Source organism: Leucopleurus acutus, assembly GCF_964270905.1.
Source record: "Leucopleurus acutus genome assembly, chromosome: 11".
NCBI classification, from domain to species: domain Eukaryota; kingdom Metazoa; phylum Chordata; class Mammalia; order Artiodactyla; family Delphinidae; genus Leucopleurus; species Leucopleurus acutus.
This window is the reverse complement of record NC_139152.1, coordinates 7,287,308-7,303,479: the sequence shown is the minus strand read 5'-3', so window position 1 is coordinate 7,303,479 and position 16,172 is coordinate 7,287,308. Positions and strand designations below refer to the sequence as shown.

At 58.6% G+C, this 16,172-nt stretch overlaps 1 protein-coding gene across 3 annotated transcripts; it reads right to left on the bottom strand.

The window, feature by feature from the left end:
• Positions 1-759: 759 nt before the first annotated feature.
• On the bottom strand, positions 760-15,866 carry PTPN6 (protein tyrosine phosphatase non-receptor type 6). 3 transcript variants are annotated; one of them, XM_082849321.1, is made up of 16 exons: positions 15,665-15,866; positions 10,509-10,631; positions 10,116-10,310; positions 7,453-7,642; positions 7,180-7,296; positions 6,980-7,093; positions 6,727-6,823; positions 6,268-6,347; positions 5,944-6,093; positions 4,404-4,535; positions 4,138-4,292; positions 2,048-2,115; positions 1,796-1,947; positions 1,607-1,698; positions 1,110-1,250; positions 760-981 (listed from the first exon to the last, which is right to left on the bottom strand). In XM_082849321.1, exons 1-15 carry the CDS (start codon positions 15,676-15,678, stop codon positions 1,136-1,138), a joined length of 1,794 nt encoding a protein of 597 aa, XP_082705447.1. In that variant the 5' UTR covers positions 15,679-15,866; the 3' UTR covers positions 760-981; positions 1,110-1,135. The 3 variants fall into 3 exon arrangements, with proteins under 3 accessions (XP_082705447.1, XP_082705446.1, XP_082705448.1); XM_082849320.1 differs by having other exon boundaries at positions 760-941; positions 15,665-15,864; XM_082849322.1 differs by lacking the exon at positions 15,665-15,866 and adding an exon at positions 10,710-10,829 and having other exon boundaries at positions 760-941.
• Between the last annotated feature and the right edge of the window lie 306 nt (positions 15,867-16,172).

The following is a 16,172-nucleotide window of genomic DNA, read 5'->3' as shown; positions in this document are numbered from 1 at the left end:
CTTCCCAAGTCAGACTCTCTCAGGCTCAACTCCCCAGGAGACTAGCATCATAACCAACATAAAGCCTTAACGCAAAGAAGGAATCGTCGCTGTTGTCCACTGTGGACCCGGGGGAGGGAAGAGCGAACAAAAATAAAACTGAAGCTCTGACCAAGGGCCTAAGGGCTCTGAGTAGCCCCAGAAAGGGAGGAGCGTGGCGCTCCTTTGCACACCAGGTGCCCGGGGGAGGGAGGTTGGCCCTGGGCCTGTGTTAACTGGCCGTTGTTATCCATCTTCTTAGCTCCTGGATGTAGAAGTCCGGGCCGGAGAATGTGGTTATGTCCCCCTCGGGGTGACCCTGGCTGCGTCTCCAGGAATGCAGGCTCTGAGGCCAGAAGGCCTGAGTTAAAATAAAATCTTAGGTTCACTGCTCAATAGTCCTGTGGCCTCGAGCAAGTTATTTAATCTCTGTGTCAGTTTCTCCCACTGTAAAACGGGAGTGCTACAGGTACCTCGGTTCAATAACCGCTTTTAGTCTTTTCAACAGCGCCTGACACACAGCAAGAGTATAACGAATTTCCTCGTCCCTGATCTCAGTGATCTTCACGACCACCCTTGCAGGATCATCCTCCACTTTAAAGGGACGAGACGGCGGAAGCTGACCCACACTCACACTCGTGTGTCGGACTGTGAAGGCCCAGCCTTCTGTGTCCACATGTAGCACTCCCTGCCCGCCTCCCCTCCCGCCCAGGCACACAGTTAGAGACCCACACACAGTGACCTAGAGGCTTTATTTACAAGAGAAGGGCCCGGCCCTGCCAGGGGCCTTGCTGGGCTATATACAGGGGCGGGGAGAGGGAGGTGGGGACATGGCCATTTAAATTACAATGGAATGGGGGCCAGGCTCCGAGGTTCAGGCTCTGGGTCTTCCACTGGAGGCCTCTGCAGGGACGGGGCTGAGGCTGCAGAGACAGGGAAGGAAGGGATAAGACGGGGTTGGACCTGGAGGGGGGACAAGACACAGGTCTGGTTGGGTTGGGAAGACAGGGTGAGGCCGCAGCCGCCCCGTCCATCCCAGGGAGAGCACCGAGCCTGGGGGCCCCTGAGGGCAGGCCAGGGAGGGGCCGTACCATGGCCGCCCCAGGACGGGCCCAGCTCACTTCCTCTTCAGGGAACCCTTGCTCTTCTCCTTGTCCGCCGACCGCTGCTTCTTCACCTTCTCGTCCTTCTTGTTCTTACTGTGCACGTTCTCATACACGTCCTCCTTGTGTCTGCAGGCGGGGCAGGTGGGTGCGGGCAGTCAGGACACAGGGCAGGGGTCTCCGGCACCAGCAGCCCCTCGGGGACACCCCCATCTCACAGGTGAGCAGACTGAGGCCAGGAGAGCAAGGAGACCAGTCCTGACAGTGTCCTTATACTAGACTAGAAGCTCCTTTGGGGGCAGAGGCTCCATCTCACACATCAGTGCCTAGCACAGGCCCCACGGGGAGGGCACTCAGGAGACACTTGTGAGCACAGCTTGTAAGAACCAAGCTTGAACTTTAACCCGAACCTCCCTGGAAAGGACGGGTCGGGCTGGGGAAGAGAAAGGGGCAGACGCTGGGAGGTGGGAGGTGGGGCCACTCACTTGGAGGAGGTGCGGGCGGCCTTGGCATGGGCATTCTTCATGGCTGGGGGGTAGGTAATGTTCCCGTACTCTGACTCCCAGCCCTTCTGGGACTGTGGGAAGAAATGTGGTGGGAGGCCAGTGGTCCCAGCAGCACCGGGCAATGCCCACTGCCCCCCTCGGCCCCTCCAGGCCATGCTCTGCCCGCACCTGCATGACCTCCAGCTTCTTCTTGGTGGTTTCGATGAACTGGGCGATGGCCACGTAGATGAACTTGTACTGCGCCTCCGTCTGCACCATGCCCGAGCGCTGGGCCCGTACCATCTGGATCGTCTTCTGGATGTCGATGTCACAGTCCAGGCCTGGCAGGGAGGGCAGCTGGACGTCAGGCCCTGGGCAGAGGTGGTGGACACGGGGGGCCGCTCCCCCACCTGCCCCGCATCTCCCACAGGTCACCCTCACCCTTGGTGGAGATGCTCTCCATAAGCATGTCGATGACAATGATGGTGCCGGTGCGGCCAATGCCGGCGCTGCGGAGAGGAGGGGCACCATCAGAGGCCCAGCCTGCACTAGCCGGGAAGCGGCGGCAGGGCAGGGGGGCCCGGGGGCGGGGTGTCAGCACAGCACCGGCAGGGGCGGGGCTTAGGGAACCAGGCAGGGTCACTGGGAAGGTAGGCAGGGTGGAAGTCTGCCCAACTCTGCACCCGTGCTCATCACTCCAGCCAAGGGATCTGGGGGCAGAAGCTGGCTCTCAAGTGCTAAGACGCTGCTCCCCAGACACCCATCACTTTCCTTCCCAGCACCACACTCCACCGCCTGCTTCCACTCCTCACTCTGCCCCCCACCCCAGGAGGTCTGGGACCCCGTTCCCCGACCACATCCTGCCTGCTCCCCTGGTACTCTGGGCCTCCCCGGCCCGCTCCCACAGCCTTGGCCCCAGCGAGGCTGCCCTCCTCGCCTTGGGAGCATCTTTCGGCAAGGCTCCATTTCCCTTTTTCTTCAGATCCTGATGGCAGGGCAAGGGCAGCGTCCAAGACAGCAGGCCTCGGGAGCCACCGGGCTCAGGCAACTTGGGGGAGCATCGCAGCAGGAAGTCTGCCTTCTCCCCACCCTCTGCTGCAACAGACCCCAGGAGCCTCAGGACCGCACACAGACCCCAGTGCCACCCCCTCGGCTAGGCCAGTCAGGCCAATGCCCTGAGTTGCACTGTCTAATTTCAAACCCAGATTGTCAAAAATAACACCCCCTCACCCACTTCCTTCCTGTAACGTCTAAATTAAGGCCATGGGGATTTCAAGAAGTGGGGGGGGGAACGGCCTGGAGGCAGAGTCCCTGAGGCAGCACGTGGGGGGCACCTCCAGACGCAGCCCCCCGGCCCTGCCCCAGGACGCACAATTGCTGGTGGGGCAGAAGGAGGAAGCCCCAGCCCTCACGGCCCCGGGGTCACGTGGAGGGAGCTGGAAGGGAAGAGGACAGAGCAGATTCCCATTTCCCCACTCCCTGCCTGACGTGAGTTATTAAAGCATTAACCGTTCCCATTCTTGGGCATTTACTGTATTCCAGACACAGTGAGAGGGTCTCACACTCACAACAACCCTATAAGACCCTGATTTTACGGACAAGAATCCGGGGGTCAGAGAAGGGAAGTCCTTTGCCCAAGATCGCACAGCCGGTGAGTGGAGGAGCTGGAATTTTGAGCAGCAAGTCTGTCCGGGACCCTGTGCCTGCTGCCTCCCATCCCCCTCAGGCCTGATGGGACACCTGCTCCTCCTTGCTGACCCCTCAGCTTCCCCCCTTAGTAGGAATGGGGTCTCCTGATCATGAACATGAGGGTCTCCAGTGGAGCCAGTGGAGCATAAGCCCAAGGGCTGAGTTGGGGGCACTGGCGGGAAGGGAGAGATAGGTTGCAGCAATGAAGAAGCCTCAGCCTGCCGCCAGGGCTGCAGATGGAAAAGAGAAGGGATGGGGAGCTACACCAACCCCAAGGAGAAATACCAGAAACACCGGCTGGGTAGGCGCGTCTGAGAAAACAGGAGTGACCAGGACCTGGGTCTACCGTGAGCCCTGCTCCAGGCTCCCCCACTGACCAGCGGTGACCTGGCAAGAGGCTGGGCCTGTTTCCTCATCTGTATGTGGCAGGGTTGGACTAGATGCTACATCCAGGGAAGTCTCTGAGGAAGCCCACCCCACCAGGCACAGGATCAAACAATGGGCTTGGTTCAAGCTTAAGCTCCACCCATGGGTCTGGAGTCATCAGGGAACCCAGGGACTTCCCTGGTGGTCCAGAGGTTAAGACTCCTCACTCCCAATGCAGGAGGCGCGGGTTCCATCCCTGGCGCGGGAACTGAGATCCCACACGCCACACGGCATGGCCAAAACAAAACAAAAAACAGCATCAGGGAACCCAGAAGAGGTGGAGGCCAGGGGGGGCGTTAGATGAGTTAATATGTCAACTGCTTACAAGTGCACACGGCACTCGGCAGTACTCACTTGCCAGCTACTACTTTGATGATTATTATTAATAATAACATCATCATCATTCTTATTCTCACCTGCAGTGCACGATGATGGGCCCTGCGTGAGGCAGACTTTCCTGCCGCTGGTTGATCTGGTCCAGGAAGCTGAGGACACCCCCAGGCTCGCTGGGGACCCCGTGGTCAGGCCAGCTCAGGTACTGGTAGTGCCAGATCTCCCGAACCAGGTCCCCCTGGGTCAAGGACATAGTCAGTGCCCCCTGCTCCCACGCATGGCCTCATTCGACCCAACCAAAGAGAACAGGTGTGAGGAGGGCCCCGGGCATGGGGCAGGGGCCACTCACATTGTCCAGCGGGGAGACCTGTAAGGTGCGGAGTTTGTACTCAGCTGCGTCGTGTTCCCTGCAGTTGGTTACAGCGTAGAGTCCATAAACGTGCTGAGTGCCCACCTCTGGCCAGTATGGGACACATTTGTTCTGAAAAGGGAGGGTAAAGGTGGGGACTCAGGCCTGTGCCCACCTCGAGCAGGGCCTGAGTCCCTGGCGCTGGCCCCGTCAGCATCCAATGGATGAACAGATTAAATGGCCAAGAGTCAGAGACATAGGGCCTGGCTCGGCCTCTTACAGGTGGTGAGACCTCACCAGCCACTTAACAAGTCATTCAGTGCACGTTGGCTGGCACACGCACTGAAACTGAAGCTGTGCAAACCGGGCTGGAGTTAGACACAAGTAAGACGCAGCCTATGCCCCTGTGCCTACAGGAGCTCACAGAGAGATAGGTGAGCGGGGAACCAGAGCCGCTGAGGAGCCGGGGGGAGGGAGAGACTAATCCTCCCTCTTGGGAACGGAGGAAATCAGGGACAGCTTCACAGAGGAGGGAGCATTTGAGCTGGGTCTTCACAAAACGAGGAGTCGGGCTCCCCTGGTGGCACAGTGGTTAAGAATCCACCTGCCAATGCAGGGAACACGGGTTCGAGCCCTGGTCCGGGAAGATCCCACATGCCGCGGAGCAACTAAGCCCGTGCGCCACAACTACTGAGCCTGCGCTCTAGAGCCCGTGAGCCACAACTACTGAGTCCACATGCCACAACTACTGCAGCCCGCGTGCCTAGAGCCCGTGCTCCGCAACAAAGAGAAGCCACTGCAATGAGAAGCCCGCACACTGCAACGAACGAAGAGTAGCCCCCGCTCGCTGCAACTAGAGAAAGCCCGCACGCAGCAACGAAGAACCAATGCAACCGAAAAGAAAGAAAGAAAGAAAGGAAGGAAAAAAGAAAAAGCGAGGAGTCTGTGAGGCAGAGAGAGTGCAGAGCCAGGAAGTCAGTCCCTAGCGGAAATGAGCTCGTGCAGAGGCATGGAAACCTTAGGGACCCTGGCCGGTCAGAGGCAGCGAGGGCTGGAGGGCAGCCACCAGGCCTGAGCGCCAGGTCCGGCAGTGTGACTGCTCTGAAGGCAGCTGGGAGCCACGGCAGGGTTCTCAGAGGGAGCAGCCTGGTGCAGTGTGTGCTCTGCACGGGTCATGGCCACTCCACTGCAGAGGGTGCCGTGGGAAGGGGGCAGCCTGCAGGCAGGGAGGTAGCTTGCCTGTGGCATGAGGGTTTGGGGCTGACTCCAGACAGTATTATGAGGCCAAGAGGACAGGAAGGGCTGCTGCCCAGAGCGGAACAGAGGGACACTTTAAGGAAAGAGGCCACTGGAAATCTGGGTCTGGTGGTCAGGGGAGCCCAGGGTGGGAAGCGGGGATCCGGGAGTCAGCGTGTACCCAGACCTTGTGCCTCAGTTTCCCAACAAGGTAGGACCCTTGCCCTCCGAGGTGCCCCAAGTCTCTTTGGCTTAATGGTGGCGGACGACCACTGGGGGGCTCATGGCACGTGGCTCGGCTTACCCGGCCCTTCTCCACCTCCCGGGTGGTCATGACGACGACACGGGTGTTCTCCTGCCACACCATCTGCCAGAAGTCGTTGACTGTGGCCTCCAGGCAGCCCTGGCTGGCGATGTAGGTCTTAGCATTCTCATCAGGGCCTAGCAGCTGGTTCTGGACGTGGGTGCAGAGACACGCAGGACTGTGAGCCCCTCGCACCCCTGCCACACTCAGCCACCCAAGGCAACAGCTCTGGCTTCGCCCGTGCATGTTTGGACCCAGCCCCCCCACGAACGGGGGTCCCCAGGGCCCAGCCCCCCCTCCCCCATGACCGGCGGGCACACCCACCTTGACGTAGTTGGCGTTAATGTAGTCGGACCCAGGGATGCTACTGTCGCGTCCCTGCAGGACCACTCGGCTGTGGTCGACTGGGAGCGAGCAGAGAGGAAGCAAGAAAGGTGTGGGTCAGACCCTTCCTGAGTTTCCAGGCCTTTCTTGCCCAGAAGCCACGAGCTCTCAGAGCCCTGCGGGCAGGTAGGGATGGGGGATCTGTATGGGGGGAGGGATCTGTGTGGGGTGGGGCTGGAGGTTTACAGAGGAAGAAGGGGGTGGGGGGGTGCCGGAGGCCCCTCTGGGAGGAGCAGAGGCTTTTTGGAGGAGGGGAGGCTATTGCAGGTGGAGAGGGGTCCCCCCTCGAGCTGGGGGAAGAGAGCTTCTGAGATGGGGCGAGGCCAGCCGGCGGAAGGGGAGTCTCCTAGGCGAGTGGCTGTGGGAGGGCTGGAGGCTGCCCAGGGACAGGGCACTCACACGGAAGGATGTTCTTGTAACGGTTCTTGCTCTTGTTTTCTGGCCGCTGCCCTTCCAGCCGCTGGTGCAAGTTCTTCACCTCCTGCTTCTGCAGACTCTGTGGGGCAAGAGGGGGAAATGGAGCCCCAGGCCCTGGAGAAGGCCATCCACGGGTGGCGAGGACGTGGGGCAGATCAGTGGAAGGGGTGGGGAGAGAGGGCACGGGGTCTGCCTGGGACCCCAGGCCCTTTGCCCTGCTGTTCCCCTCACACACCTCAAACTCCTCCCAGAAGCCAGCCTTGGCTGTGTTCTCCGACTCCTGCTTCTTGTTCAGTTCCAAGACCCGGTTCTCAATGTCAGCTGCGTTCACCCTCGTGGCGTAGTACGGCTGGGGCGAGGGAGGGCGAGAAGTCAGCCGCTTCTAGAGCTCAGAAGCTCAGGGGAAGGAAGGAGGCAGCCTGGCCCACCCCTCACCTGCCGCAGGTAGACGAAGGCGCCCGAGGCCTCCTCGATCCCCGTCCTCTTGAAATGCTCCACCAGGTCCGTAAGGCTGTCGAAGGTCTCCGAACCGCCCACTGTGTAGCGTCCACCCTGAGGGGGGCCGAGTCAGGCCACCTCTCGGGACCCGAGTCTCCCTCCCTGGACCCCCAGCCTCAGACCGAAGCCCGGGCTGACCCTCCCCACAGGCAACGCTGGCGCACAGATGGACCCCCAGCAGGATGCCGCCCCACTACCCAGATGCCTTACCTCACACATGACCTTGATATGGGTGACTCTGAGAGGGGAGTCCGGCCCAGCCTTGGGCTGGTCGCTGAGCACGGACAGCACAAAATCTCCAGGCTGGCTGAGACTTTCACGCACGAGAAAAGTCCAGGGCTCACCCTTGGCCTGCAGCAGTGTCTCTGCCTGCCCTCCAGACATGTGGCCATGGTACCACCTAGAGAAGACAGCACCCGGGGAGGTGAGACCGAGGCCAGGGGCAGGTGCTGGGTAGACATTCACGGAGGGGGCAGGGAAACCGGGCACCTGCCACGTGCAGGCACTCTGCTATATGCTTTCAAACCCACCACCATCACAAAAATGCTGAGAGGTAGATACTACCCATTCTGCAGATGAAGAAACTGAGGCTGGGTGATTGCACACTGGCCCAAGGCCCTTGCTGATAAGAGGCGAGCCTCAGGACTTCTAAGCAGGCCCACCTCTGAAAGTTTAAGACAAAGGCAGACAGGCAGGCCATATCCAGAATACTTGGAGGGGAGAAATCCAGGAAGGGTCTCCATGAAAGACAGGGCTGGGCTAGGGGAACAAATGCAGAGGCCAGACCACAGAGAGTGCTGGGGATGGGAGAGACGGAAGTCACAAGGGAGGCATAATGGGGAGAAGTCCCCCAGGGGTGCGGGAAGGCAGACAACCTCGCTGGGTAAGAGTGGTTTGGGGGCTCTGGGGTGCCTGGGATAATGTCACTGAACGAGCTGTTAGAGGGGCTCAGAGGGGCTCAGAGGGGCAGAAAGCAGAACTAGGACCTTTCCCCAAAGCACACCCCCTTCCCAGGAGGAAACTGTAGCCCCGCAATGCCCAGCCCCACAGGAAACCACGTGATGGAAAAAACACAAAACTCCTTCTGGGGAGAGAGTGAGAAGTGAGGTTGTGAGGTTTCCTCAGCCCAGGGACCAGGGGAGGGGGGGCATTTTCCAACCGCAGGAACGGGGAGAAGGAGGGAGGGGGCCAGTCTGTCCCGCCCCATCTCACTCCTGCCCCAAGGAGACTGCAGCTCAGAGACTTCCAGAGTCTCCTGCCCTGTCCAGGACCCCCTGGGCCACCCCATCCCATCACTCGGGGATAGGCCAGGTCCCCAGGGCTATGGAGAGGGGGCTAACCCGCTTCCCCCGGGCCCCAGGATGAGGAAGTTTCCATGCAAATGTCAGGCTGACCACAGGGGAGAGCTAGCCAGTGAGGGGACAAATGCAAATTCCCACAGAGGGGGTGGGGCAGCTGCGAGAACACAAGTGGAGGTTTGGAGAAAGAGCCTCCTCCACACACTCCCAGGGTCAAGGGTGAGCCCAGGCCTCCTGGCACGGGTAACCAAAAGGGCCTCTTGGAGTCAGCTGCCCTGGTCTTGATTCCCTGGATCCTCGGTCCTCGACTTCTCCCAGCCCCAGTTGGAACCCAGGCCTCAGGCCCCTCCCAGGGGGTCTGCTCAGCTCCATCCCTCTTCCAGCTCCACCCTCTTCCTGCAGCAGCCAGCAGGGCAGATCCTGGCCAGGACGAGGAGGAAGCCAGGACATGAAGAGCTCAAGAGAGTCTGGGTGGAAAATCCGCATGAATGTTGCAGGTGGGGTGCAGGAAAAGGGCAAGAAAGGGCAGCCACCAGCAAGGTCATCAATGTGGCTTCCCTCCTAGAAGAGGTAGCTTCACAGGAAGGGGATCAGTGGCTTCACGTTCACGGGAAAGAGGTCTCCAGGGGGGGGCCCCAGGGCCTTTATCTCAGCCTCATCCAGGGCTAAGTTTCAATCACTGACTTGAAAACAATATGAATGTGCGCTGGGAGGCATGCATGTCAGAGAGACTGAAAGCGGACAGAATCCAAGTTCAGAATCATTTCAACAGTCGATACACAAATACAGGACAAGGGCAAGCTGACTTGGCCCTAGGAGTGTGAAAAAAAAAAAACCCAGAGTTGTTCAGCTGCCCTTCCCCTCAATGGGAGCTGTCATGGAGATGAAGCTATAACATGAGCCACCATGTCCTGCCGAGTGTTAGGGTCCCACCACCCTCCACCCGTGCACTGGGGAGACTGCATGGGAAGTAGCCAACCCAGTTTTGGGGACCACATCTTTGGAGCCAAAAAGATGCCTGGAGTATTACCCTGTGCCCAGGTACTAGGCCCCTTACACACCCATCACACAGTTTTCAATGATCTGGGTTCTGGTCAAGGGACTCGTCCAGCTCCACCCAGCCCAAGAGGGCAGACCCGTCCTCACGGGTTGCTGAGATGAGGCACTAAGTGTCCTCATAAACGCTGGCCCCTACGCTCTTCCTCAACATCAGCCTGTCCCTGTATTAACCCCTGCTGGGGAGGGAACAGTTACAGGAGGGCAGATTCTGTTCCAGGTAAGAAGAAGCTCTTTCTAACAACAGAGCCAGACTGCTGGGAACACAGCCACGAGGAGTGGCCTCTCGGACACTAGTAGAGCCTGCGCTGCTGGCAGACAGGGACCCTGGAGAAGGGCGAGGTGACCTTCTCTTGCTTCCTCAGTGGTTGATGGAAAGGGGCCCCAGGATCACATGGAGGGAAGAGGCCCCACAGAGCCCTGAGAAGGAGCGGGGGCGGGGGCGGGGGGGGGAGGGGCACTTGGGGTGGAGGCCAGCCCTCCTCTCCGTGGGCTGGGCCAGGGCGCGAAGCCCCTCACCTCTCACTGGTGGGGTCTGAGCAGTTCAGCGGGTACTTGAGGTGGATGACGGTACCATCGCGGTCCTGCAGGACGCCCTGCTGCTGCGTGTAGTACTCCACCAGCTCCGCCAGCGTCGCGAACTTCTCCCCTCCATACAGGTCGTAGAAATCCCCCGAGTTCTGGATCCGAATGTGGGTCACCTGATCCCCCACCCTGCAGGGCACCGGGCGGAGGTGACGCCGGTGGATACGAGAGCGGAGGTGGGGACGGCGTGGGGGATGGGCGGGGGTCCTGGGCAGGGAGCGCACACGGGGGCGGGGTGGACACACACAGGGCCGGGGCGTGCTGGGGCCTGGGCAACCAGAGTGAGAGGCCAAGTCCTGGCCCCTGCTAGAGCCTCGGGCCACCCACCTGACGGAGAGGGAGAAGTCGCCCTGGTTCTTGCGACTGGGCCGAGCCAGGAAGCTCCCGTTGACCCCTCGGCCCTTGAGCAGGGTCTCGGCATCCAGCCCACTGAGGTCTCGGTGAAACCACCTGGGAGGCCAGGAGGGCAGTGAGGAGAGGGCCCTGGGGCACCCCACCTCCTGCCTACCCAGGGTCCCCGGCCCTTACCTCACCATCCTGGGGGTGCCCGGGGGGAAGGGGGTGCAGGCAACAGGGTGGAGCTGCTGAGTCCGGGCAGGTGGAGAACGCTGGGGCTAAGCCTCCCGAGGCTCTCAGCGCCCAGGTCACCTCACCACTGCCGTCCTGGTTCTGGGGCTGCCACTCCACTGGCCTGGGGCAGCCGGCAGGGCGGGGACAGGAAGGGGCGCGGCCGACCCCTTGGGGGAACTCACTGTACTTCTCGTTTTAGAGCAGAGTGGGGAGAAGCTGCGCGGGGTGGCAGTGGGCGCGGGGGGGCCCACTTCCCACACGCCTGTCATCAAAGGCCTCGGGAGTGAGGCCCTCCATACATGGGGGGACACCCAAGTAAGGACACACGTGCGCCTGGCGCACTCCGGGCGCAGATCATGCTCGGCACGTGGGAAGCCACCCAGTCACGCGCCGTCTACTCCTGCTCCGCCAGCCACTTCCACACAGCCTTCCCTGGTCCATGCCACCAATGATGGTGATGGTGGCAACTGTCACTAATGGAGTCTGTATGCCAGGCACTGTCCTGTATGATATTTACATGCCTTATCTGATGTGTCATCACCATAGCCCCCTGAAGCATGTACCTTCGTTATCCCCATTTTCCAGACAAGGAACCTGGGGCTCAGGGCGTGTAGGGAGCTCGCCCAGGGTCACACAGTCAGTAAGTGGCGGTGCCAGGATGCAAACCAGACGGCCTGGTTCCAAAGCCGGTGATTTTAGCTACTGTATGCCAGGACTCAGGGCTTCAAAGAACAGAGGTTGGAACTGTACTCCAATAAAAAAGTAAAGAGCTGGGGCTTCCCTGGTGGTGCAGTGGTTAAGAATCCGCCTGCCAATGCAGGGGACACGGGTCCGAGCCCTGGTCTGGGAAGATCCCGCATGCTGCAGAGCAACTAAGCCCGTGCGCCACAACTACTGAGCCTGCTTTCTAGAGCCTGCGAGCCACAACTGCTGAGCCCACGTGTCTAGAGCCCATGCTCTGCAACAAAAGAAGACACCGCAGTGAGAAGCCCGCACACCGCAACAAAGAGTAGCCCCACTCGCCGCAACTAGAGAAAGCCCGCGTGCAGCAACGAAGACCCAATGCAGCCAAAAACAAATAAATAAAATAAAATAATTAAAAATAAATTTAAAAAAAATGACTCCATCTTGCAATGCAGGGGACGCCAGTTCGATCCCTGGTTGGGGAACTAAGATCCCACATGCCACGCGTGCCACAACTAGAGAGAAGCCCGCACACGCACCGCAACTTAAGCAAAGAGCCCGCATGCCCCAACTAAATCCTGACGCAGCCAAAAAATAAATAAATAAATATTTTAAAAAGTAAAATAAAAATAAAAACTGAAGAACAGAGGTTGGGAGACTCTTCCATTAGGGTCGCAGTGGGAGGGGGAGACTCCGTAATTGCCAAGGCCAGGAAGATGCCTACAGAGGGATGCCCTCCCCTCCCTTGACACACATAGCTGAAGAGGTGCCCTGGGGCAGAGGGATAGACAGAATGACCCCTATGCCCTGTACAACTTGCACCTTCTCTGCTTCTTGTCCTCAGGCTTTGGCCCATCCATCTGGCCCCAACCCTGCAGTCAGGTAAGGAGCAGACCTACGGAAGCAGGTGTGGGCGGAGCCACCAGCCCCCATGGGTGCGTCCACCCTATGCCTGAGCTGTAGGTTCTTGCCAAGGGGGTCCGGTCTGAATCCACTGGAGTTCAGGACTCTGACCAGAGGCCTGTCTCCTGGGACTGGGGCTGGGGGCGCAGGGCCTTCCAGGGCTTATTCTCAGGGCCGGTTGACCTGGAGAGGCCCTAAACACTAAAAGCTTGCCATGCTCCCTGTAATTCCAAATACAAACCAAAGCAAGAGGAAAGAAGCCCAACGAAACAGACGCAAGAAACTCCTGTTGGTGGCTTCCCTAGGGAGGGGGACCAGGTGGCTGGAGGAGAGGGCTGGGAGGGACCTTTCCTTCTCCCTTCCACCTTTTTGAAGGTTATATCACGGGCACGTATTACCTTTATAAAAATAAGTAAACTGACTGGGAGATGGCAACTCCTGGGACACTTCTGCGGTACTGGGCATGCTCTACATCGCGATCTGGGTGGTGTACACACGGACGGAATAAATGTGATGTTCAATATTCATGCACGTGACGTATGCTGTGCCTCAAAAAGTAAGGAAAATAAATAACAAAGTGCTCAAGCCCAACCAAAGTCTATTTTCTTATGTTGGCTCCTTTATCATTTTTTGAACATCAATTTCCCCCCCCACCCCAAGAAGGGCTTCTTTTTTCCACCTCTTTCTGGGGCCCTGGGAGCCTTGCTTGGTCTGTTTATTGCATGGTCTAACACTGACTACCTCCAGTCTTGGACAGCTGCCCTGAAAGACCATGAACTCACCCCCACAGTAGGGGGCAGGAAGGAGGTGGACATCGCCTTCTCCACCACAGGGCGTCCGCTGCCAGTCTGGCTCACCTCCAAGGGGTCAAAACTTAGCACCATGCCTCGCACAGAGTATGTGTCCAATAACCAAGCTCATCCAGACCTATGCACATACTTGGTCACAAGCCCAGGTCCGGTCCTACACATGCGCACCCTACTCGTCATATACAGATGAGTATACACACACGCGCGCACACACAAGCACACTAGCATCCACTTATGCACACACAGCCCCACTACGTACACCTCACCGTATCCACGTCCATCTACGCACGTACCTGGTTGGGTGCAAACACCCACACATGGACACCACATCCTGACCACACACGAAGCTGCAGGTCCATGCTCGACACTGAACACTCCCTGCACCCTGGCCACAGGCCACTCTCCTTCTGAAGCTTTTACACCACTTGGTGGAGAGAAACTAACTAAGAACCCAGAAACTCCTGACCACGGAAGCAGCAGGCATTTCTCTGAAGGGGGTCAAGCCAGAAGACAGGCAGACACCAGGATGAGATGTACTATCTCTGCTGTCCTCTGGCACGAAAATAAATAAGAAGCACCTCCCTTCCCTTGACATTAAGTGCTCTGGAGTTCACAGAGCACTTGCACACACACACACAATCCCATTTGGGCCTCAGACATCCCTGTGATGTAGGAGTTATTTTTCTGAATTTTTTTTTAAGGGAGGAAAACAGGCTCAAGGAAGCTGAGAGTTACAAAAGTAAGGGTCTACTAATTCTGAAGAGAAAATTATTCACTTGGAAAGCAAGGAAATAAAGGTAGAGATGAAGATCAAGGGGGATGCAGAAAGACAGGCAGTCTGGAAGAGCAAAGAAGGTGAAATAATATGTAGAAAGTTCTTGAAGTTCCCTGAGCCTCAGTATCCCTACCTGATAAATGAGCTTAACAATATTTCCCAAATACTGATACAAAAGACCAATACGAAGTAAGTTTTTGGCACGAACACCTTCTATGTGACATTATTAATCCACAGGCCAACATTATTAGTAGGTCTCATTAGCCCAATTTTAGAAACAAAAACTAAGCCTCAGAGAAGTAACTTGCCCAAGGTCACAAGCTAGTAAGGGGAAGGCAACAAACCAACCAAGGCTGTCTGATGTGAGGCCACGGCCCTTCCCACCACACCAGCCACTGCTGGAGGAGGCAGGGCACTGGCACAGCCCATGAGGAGGCCACAGGGGCCGGCGCTCCTGCAGAGGCAGGATCTGCAAAGGCACCCGGGTGGCAGGCACAGGACCCACTGTGGCAGCGCTGCGTGTGAGCAGGGCCCTGTGGCTGAGCTGAGCTGCTCTCAGAGGCTGGGACCCACGGCAGAGGGTCTCACAGGGGCAGGCTGGGGACCCAAGGAAGGACTCTGCCCCAGGAGAGGCCTTGCCAACCACGTGGTAGGAAAACGACCGAGGCGGGAGTGCGGAAGGGATCAGGGACCAGGCAACTCAATCCAAACCTTGACATCAGGGCTGAAGGAGACAAGGTGTGCACTGGGGGAGGCAGGGCCCACCCCAGGGCAGATGTCAGTGTGAGAAGCAAGAACCTGCAGGACTCGGGGGTGACCAACCCATCAACTCACCAACACGCCAAGCAGGTCCTCACTGGAGCATCCGAACTCCAGCAAGGCCTGGTCTGTCCCGGCCCTCCCCACTGGCCTGCTCTGCTGCAGGCACTGTCCTTTAGTTTGCTCTCACAGCAGGGCCTTTGCACTGGCCGTTCCCTCCGCCCAGGGGCACTGGAGCCTGGCTCCCCCTCCAGGTCACATCTCCTGTGTCACCTCCTCAGGAAAGCCCTCCCTGCCCCCTCCAGCCAGTGACGCCACTGGCACCGCAGTCACTTACTAGCACGTGAAGCTGTTTCATTTTCTGGGTAACACTTCTGAGAACCTGCAATTATCCTACTTAGTGGGTTCCTTGGGCAGTCTGTCACCTTCACTGGAGTGAGTGAAGCTTCCTGAGAGCAGGGACCATGTCTCTCTTGTTTGCTACAGTATTGGCAGCACCTTAAAAAGCACCTGGCGTATAACAGATGCTCAACAGGTATCTGTTGAATGAACTGATGCAGAGGAGTGCAGGGAAACTGAAGGAAATCTGAATGAAGGATACTGGGAAGTTTAGTGGGAACAGGGGAGCCTTCTCAGATTTGCCTTTCAGACGTGTAATGTTTCATTCAGGTGACATGGGCTCCCCAGGGGGACAGATCCTAAGCAGATGGCAGAAGCAGGGGACCAGAGGGTGAAGGGAGAAATGCAATGGTGAGAAGAAATATGCATCTGTCAGGGAGAAAGTGCTAGAGAAGGGGGGGGTGGTGCAGAGGGCTACGAATGAGCCCGGAGTTCCTGACATCTTTCGGGGAAGCCGACCCAGGGCAGGGGGCAGAGGCAGGTCGTGCTCGTGGTCACACACCTGTCAGGAGTGAGCAGGAATACTGCCCCTCCCTCCCAAATGAACAGAGGACCATAATACACAAGCAGAGCAGGGGACTTACCCATGGGACAGCATTTCCCGAGAGGGGTAGCGAGTCACAGGCAGATGGCCACAGGGGGCGGGGCTGAGCCCGAGCCGCAGCCGTGCAGTGGCCCAAGGTGAGGAAGAACACTCAGAACTCAGCCACTTTCCTCTCGATGCTGCCCGCCAGGCCAAGATGCCACAGGGACAAGCCCCTGGACTTAATAAACCCGGAAAAGGGACAGGTGGGGAGGGGCTGGCCTTAGACCGCCCACAGCAGCTGGCTTCTCTCTCCAGCCCCACGCCGCGGTCCAGCGTCGCCTGCCTGTGCCCCGCCTCCTTCCCTGGGGAAGGGAGGAGCCACCTGGAGCTCCACCTGGCGCTCCGGCCGACGGAGCTGAGGGAGGATGGGTGCTGCGGGCAGAGACCAGGAAGTAACCCTGGCCAAGGGAGCACCAACCAATGGGGGAGCTTCCCAGCACACAGAAGCCAAGGGGCCTCAGGAAAAGCCCAGGAAGCCCCACTCCTCAGAGGCGGGGCTGCCTGTG

Coding starts and splice junctions, on each gene's coding strand:
- PTPN6 (XM_082849321.1), bottom strand. Junction 6,824..6,979: donor GCTTCTGGGAGGAGTTTGAG/GTGTGTGAGGGG, acceptor CTTGCCCCACAG/AGTCTGCAGAAGCAGGAGGT. Junction 6,348..6,726: donor TTACAAGAACATCCTTCCGT/GTGAGTGCCCTG, acceptor GCTCGCTCCCAG/TCGACCACAGCCGAGTGGTC.